General features: G+C 39.7%; 1 protein-coding gene across 3 annotated transcripts; it reads right to left on the bottom strand.

Moving 5' to 3' along the window:
* Positions 1 to 45: 45 nt before the first annotated feature.
* Positions 46 to 5,703, bottom strand: LOC103515281 (solute carrier family 12 member 4-like). Of its 3 annotated transcripts, none has more exons than XM_026828025.1 (7): positions 5,517 to 5,703; positions 4,814 to 5,029; positions 4,143 to 4,250; positions 3,180 to 3,212; positions 1,651 to 1,761; positions 1,164 to 1,297; positions 46 to 500 (listed from the first exon to the last, which is right to left on the bottom strand). In XM_026828025.1, exons 1-7 carry the CDS (start codon positions 5,679 to 5,681, stop codon positions 296 to 298), a joined length of 972 nt encoding a protein of 323 aa, XP_026683826.1. In that variant the 5' UTR covers positions 5,682 to 5,703; the 3' UTR covers positions 46 to 295. The 3 variants fall into 3 exon arrangements, with proteins under 3 accessions (XP_026683826.1, XP_026683825.1, XP_026683827.1); XM_026828024.1 differs by lacking the exon at positions 3,180 to 3,212 and adding an exon at positions 2,845 to 2,889; XM_026828026.1 differs by lacking the exon at positions 3,180 to 3,212.
* Between the last annotated feature and the right edge of the window lie 429 nt (positions 5,704 to 6,132).

Genomic DNA, 6,132 nt, shown 5'->3' with positions numbered 1-6,132 from the left:
ATAGGACTGAAAAGTCCCTTTACTCCAGCAGTAGGCTACTAGTATTATTGTGGTCAAATTCTCAAATTATATTGAGGATAAAATTCCATACCTCGGCTGGGATTGAACCCACGCCCTCCTGTTTACCAGGCGAGCGCCTTGACCACTACACCACCGAGGCAGGTAGAAACCAAGCTAGCAGGGTCAGTCGTCCAGGAGCTAACAGTCCCTACGCGCTCTCAGCCTACCAACGAGTTAGACCTAAGCAGACCGACAGTGTTCGCCATTCCACCTTACATCGAAAACTACTACAATACTACTTACCTCGGACCATGAGCACTCGTTCCAGACCCTCGGTTAATACTTCTAGGAACTCCATGTAGTTGGACTCGCGTTCGATATTGGTTTCCTTCGGGGGCCCCGGCAGATTCAGAATGACAAGTTGAGCTTCGTGAGATTTGTTAACGATCACCTCGTTTAATTTGACTGCGGTGTGCATGCGACGAACGTTGCCTTCGTCACTGCGGAAATAAAAGGTGAAAGATGATCAGATGGCAGAATACCTTGGGTTGAATAGTAAAGATTCCCTAGTAGTAAAGGAATGAACTGGGGATTGAGGCGAAAGCCGGCAGGTGCCCCTTTTCAATCGAACACCAGGGGTGAATGGAGGGACTACTTAGAAAAAAAGGAAATATTCCTTGGCGACCCGCACTGAAAGTTGCCCCGTCGACAAGGCCCATCACGCACGAGCGGCAGAAAGCCGTCAGACGAGAGGTTAAGATAGAATGGGAACAGAATGACCCATGTCCCGTTCGCCGAATCTAGGCACTTCCGGCTAGACTCGATGCATGCGAGAGAAATAGGACAGATTTGCAGAAAGCCAGCCGTTCCGAGAACGAATTACCCTCATCTGTTTGGGATAAATCCCGCACCGGGCGGAAATTGAACCCGCGACCTAGCGATTACGAAGAAAGCAATTAAATAAATACATGATCGTGGAAGGCAGAGAAGGACATGGATGGATGACATCAAGGAATGGAAAAACATACGGGGCAATCAAGAGGCTGGCACAAAACAGAGCAAAGTGGAGAGAGATCATTGAAAAAATATACATAGTGCTACCTTCTCCCATAGAAGACGCAACCTATGAATTAAATTAATATGGTATGCAAAAGGTAACTTACGGGGTTAGGGAGCTTTTGGTGTCTTCATCAAGAATGGAAGTCTTGTTTGTAACTATATCTTTCATTACTTCATTGACAGTTTTCTCTGCATCCGTTTGATCGTTCTCAGTATGATCTCCTACGTCTAATTTGGTCTGGAAATAAAAAGCAAGAACAAGAATATACAACTCACAAAGCTGATGGGTAAATCTAAAGGATCATTTAGTTTGTTTGTCAGACTCTTTAAATTCTTTGGTTTAGCGACTTTCGCAATAATTCACCAACAGATAGTCCGAACTCAATGATTTCTCACAATTTTCAGAGGTTGATTTTGAAACACATAATCGACGCCGTCGATCAATGTTCCATCAACGAGTGGAAGAGGTGAATCTATGTTGTCGAGGCAGTGTACGGTTTCAGTCGACGGCGGGCGTCAACTATGTGTGGGCACAGCTTATGAAAATTCTCAAATACCTAAATACAGGGTGACCAATTTGAGTGTACTCACTTGTTTTTCTACATCTCCTCGGGATTCATTCGGGTTTTGGTTTGGCTCTTCAAATCTCACTTTGGTGACACCCTTGTTAGTGTCGTGATGTTGATCTACAATCGCTTGGACCTGGAAAAGCGACCGGTACAATGTTAGTTGCTTGGCATTGTATGATTTTACTGAAGTAGGATGTCTTCCAGCTACCTATGTAGGTACATATGACTATAAATTCTTGGGCTATAGTTTAGAATGCCTTAGATGTCCAATATTTTCGGTACCTATAGGTATTACTGAAGTAAATACCTACTCTGAAAGACTATAGCTAGGTATTGACGTAGGTTTCCTTGGTTGTCTATGACTATGTGGTAGGTATTCAGATTCCAATTTTCTTTTTCACACCAAATCTTTGATCTCTATTTCATTACTTTTTATTTGCCTACGATGAATTTCTTTTTGATACTCGTATCTTATAAAATAAACCTATCCAAAACTATGAACAGGAAAAATATCCATGCACTATTCTACAATTCTACATCAGTTCGACTAAAATAGAAAAGGTAAAGAGAATATAAGGCAAATTCGATAGATATTTATTGGTTTTGGAAGAAAAAGAAAACTGCGAAGTGTTTTGGAAACTACTATACTAGGAATGATTAGAGGAAAGAGGTTCTCAGAAGGCCATCCGCTCATGCAAACCAAACGTTCTGTAGGAGATTTCTACGTCGATGTCGTTAGTGAAAATCTCAAAATCTTTGTACTTGACTGACGTCTCAGTGACTAGGTACCTATTATAATACATTCTTTACAATAGGTACATTTGCTTCTTCTTCCTCTTCTTCTTATTCTTCTTCTTCTTCTTCTTCTTATTTTTTTTCTGTTTAAATTTTATTCAATGAATAGGTACTAAATGAGAGCGGAACTATAAAGGTACTAAATACATAGGTAAGTGAGAGAGGTCAATAAGATTTTATTGGTAGATTGGTACCTAGCTAAAATTATTTAAAACTATCAATTAATAAAATAAAAAAATGGGGAATCAAAAAAATAAAGTCGGAAAAAATGTCGCAAAGCCTGAATCACAATCAAGACTTCTACTCTACAAACACTACAGAGAGGTTGAAGAAAAAGCATTCAGGGGTTAGTGCACAACTCAAAATACTCAGCTAGAGGGGAAAACTAATCTAAACAACAGCTAAATAAAACACCACAAACCAGAGGCATATTCTCTTCCGTTGGAAGTTCTTTTAAGTCCTCCACCTTCATGGGAAATAAGCATTAATACAAGAAAAATCAAATAAGTAACGTCAAAAATAAGTCGACTAAATAAGACAACACTTCAAATCGAACACCAGAAAAATGTAGAGCGCGAAAAAAGTCGAAAATTTTCCCTCTTAAAAGGAGCGAAAAAGTTAGTTAAAGTGGAACATCAAAAGGAAAATCGACACCCAATCTTGGATGTTGAACATGTATTACGAAGGTATTGTGAAAACGTGAACACAGCTAAAAGAACAGTAAACTCAGAATGGAATGTAAAAATAAATAGTTACATTTGTTGTATCTATAATAGAGGGCCTTTTATTCTGCAAACGAAAGATGGTAAAAAGAGAAAGTTCAAATTAGCAAAAGTGAAATTCAACAGGATCGAATGAATACACATTTATTTACCTATACCCGCCCACTCCTATCTATCCATAAGTTGCCTTCACCTTCTTAGGTTCGAGAGATATCGCGAATATTTATTATTACATTATATTATTTTCTAAAGTTCTTTTCAAAAATGGTACCATCGGACCATCCGGGATTTACCTAAAAAAGACATAAAGAAGGGATAGAAAAGAAAGAGCATGCAAAGTGAACAGAGGGAAAGGTACAGAATACAGAAGAAAACCAAGTATGGAATACAGAGGCACGAAAAGTTGAAAGGTTAGGACGACAGTGGATTGAAGAAAGTCAGTAGGTTAGGACTAGTTAGGAGGCAACAGTATAACAGTAGATCAAAATAAGACCACCTATATTATAGGACATTATCATGATAAATACATAGCTGTAGGTAGTAGATACTGTACCTACAATCATACCATTTGTACCTGATGAGGTACCTACTTAAGGAATGGAAAAATCAGGACAATAAAGTGGCCTTACTTTATCTCTGTTTGAAAAAGAGGACAGATTAAAGAAGAGATAAAACTTGTCAGAAATTATCTGAAACTACAGTAACTACGATACGTATCTTCTCATTAATCCCATCAACTAGAAAACTTGAAATTTTGAATAGTTGTAACGTGATTTTACGTGACAAGTTAACCATAAAGTGAAAATTATCTGTCACCATAAAGTCAATAAAAATGATAAGAAACAAAGAACTAAATTGATAATTATCTTTTTTGATAAATAATTGATAATCCAAGCTTTTTCCTAATGACTTCAACCAAGTTATAAATGAATACCCGAGATGACCTACACCTACGAGTAAATGTAAGCGAATTTCTAACATTGACAAAGGGACTTACCATGCCTAGACTTTCTTTCTTGTTCAGCCTAAGTTCTCGCAGCATTTGATTCCTTTGTTCCATCATCAGAGTTCTTTCATAGGTGTACGCCGAAATGTCGTTGTTAGTCTGGAATAAACGAATGGAGTAAGAATTTCACCCTTGGTTTTATTCACCTTGATATCTACGTGTGCGTTTTTGATTTAGGTATATTGGGCCTTGTAATCTTGTAACTTTTGAGCCATAGCGCCTAAAAGCCATTCTTCCAGAAAAGGTATACGGTTAAAGAGGTCCCGGAAGAATATGGATATCATAGCTGAAGAATTTGAGGACATGGTTCTCCAAAACAACAACTGATCTATTCAGAGCCGTCAATAAAGTCATCATAGTAAGGCCAGCCACTCACTATCAGTACACCTGATACTATGACAGGTGCACCTGATACCTGATGAGCACACACACATTGTCAGGTAAACCTGACAGGTACGGCTGAAAAGGTCCACCTGTCAGGTCTACCTGATACTTGAAGAGCACACACACTATCAGGTAGACCCGACAGGCGGACTTGATAAGCTGTAAGCTGTAACTGTCAGGTTTACCTGATAATGAGCGGCTGGCCCAAGGATGATTGCCGAAATTGGAAACGAATAGGCACACGATGAAGAAGAAAACAGGGTGGTTCATCCACTCACCATTTCCACGACCTCAACCTCCGCCTCGATTCTCAAATGGTAGAGGAACGTCTTCAGGTCTTTCTTCATCTGAATGGAGTTGTCCTCCATTTGCGCGACGGTGAAGATGCGCAGCTTGCAGTTCTTCCATGTGCGGTGTTGCCGGAGTAGGAACGGGAGCAGCATGAGGAGGCCCCCGTCATGCACGATCCACCAGACGTCGATCGTTCCGACGATCTGTTGGCAACAGGGTGAAGGATGTTAAGTGTGAGGAAGATACCTTGCTAGTAAAGTCGTATTCGATTGTGTGACTTTTTTTTATAGTCAAACATGGCTGAACCAATGAGATTGTGAGATTTTGCTCTGTTTATGTCTAAAGCGGAATCTCATTGGTTCAGTCATTTTTGACTGAATTTCCTTTCGGAAACAGCGACGATTTCCCCTCTTCTGAAGTCCATTTCTCCTCTTTAGAAAAAAATACGTTAATTAGTTTAACCGCTAGGTGGCGTGGTAGCGCCTGTACTAAGCCATAGCAAATCCAACATGGCGCATTCCCAGCTATTGAACGTGTAGCTTTTGGAAAGTGAACACTACTATTGTTCAGTTTCCATTTCCGAATGAAAATACAACTACAATTATTATCTTCTAACTTCTAAGTAGAAAGAACGTCCGGAAAGCACGCGTATAACGATTCAATCTAACACAAAACCCTCGAACGCCTTACCTTGACTGAAGTATCCGGGAAGAAGTTGATACCTTTGGGCACCAGTAGGGCCATTTTGGCAGCGGAAACCACTCGCACCGTGTTTAAGAACACCTCCCAAGTCCTGAGATCATCTGATTGTCGCCAACTGTAAGGCCAGCCCAAAATGACCGTGTTGGGCTTCATACCGCCCAGACCGGTCGTTTGAACACTGAAACATAAGAGAGAAATTGGGAATAAGAAGAATTCGTTCCAGTTCAGTAGACAGAAAAGAAAAGGACTGGCTGATATTTTTTTTTTCATTTTTTATTATTTTTCGAATGTTATCGAGGGCCTGTAATTGTTAGAAATATTTTCGAAAAGAAATACAACACGTACACGTTAAAAATTCAAAGGTAGTAGCGAAATTTCTGATAGTGAGTAGATGATTTTGTAAAAAAAAACAAAGGGCAGATTTGAAACCTTCGTTTTTGAGCATGTTTTACAAAAAGGAAAAACCGTCGTTTTTTCAAGAACTGGTCACGAACAAGACGTTCTATTTGGTGTTGCTGACCGTGTCCGTGGTTGTGATAACCTACATGATGCTGAGGCGAAAGTATGAAGATGAGAAACAGATGTCTCATTTGGAGCTCATGAA

The sequence above is a fragment of the Diaphorina citri genome, unplaced genomic scaffold (genome assembly GCF_000475195.1).
Source record: "Diaphorina citri unplaced genomic scaffold, Diaci psyllid genome assembly version 1.1 scaffold1311, whole genome shotgun sequence".
In the NCBI taxonomy this organism is placed as follows: domain Eukaryota; kingdom Metazoa; phylum Arthropoda; class Insecta; order Hemiptera; family Psyllidae; genus Diaphorina; species Diaphorina citri.
Note: the sequence above shows the minus strand (reverse complement) of the source record. Positions and strands in the feature narration are given on the sequence as shown.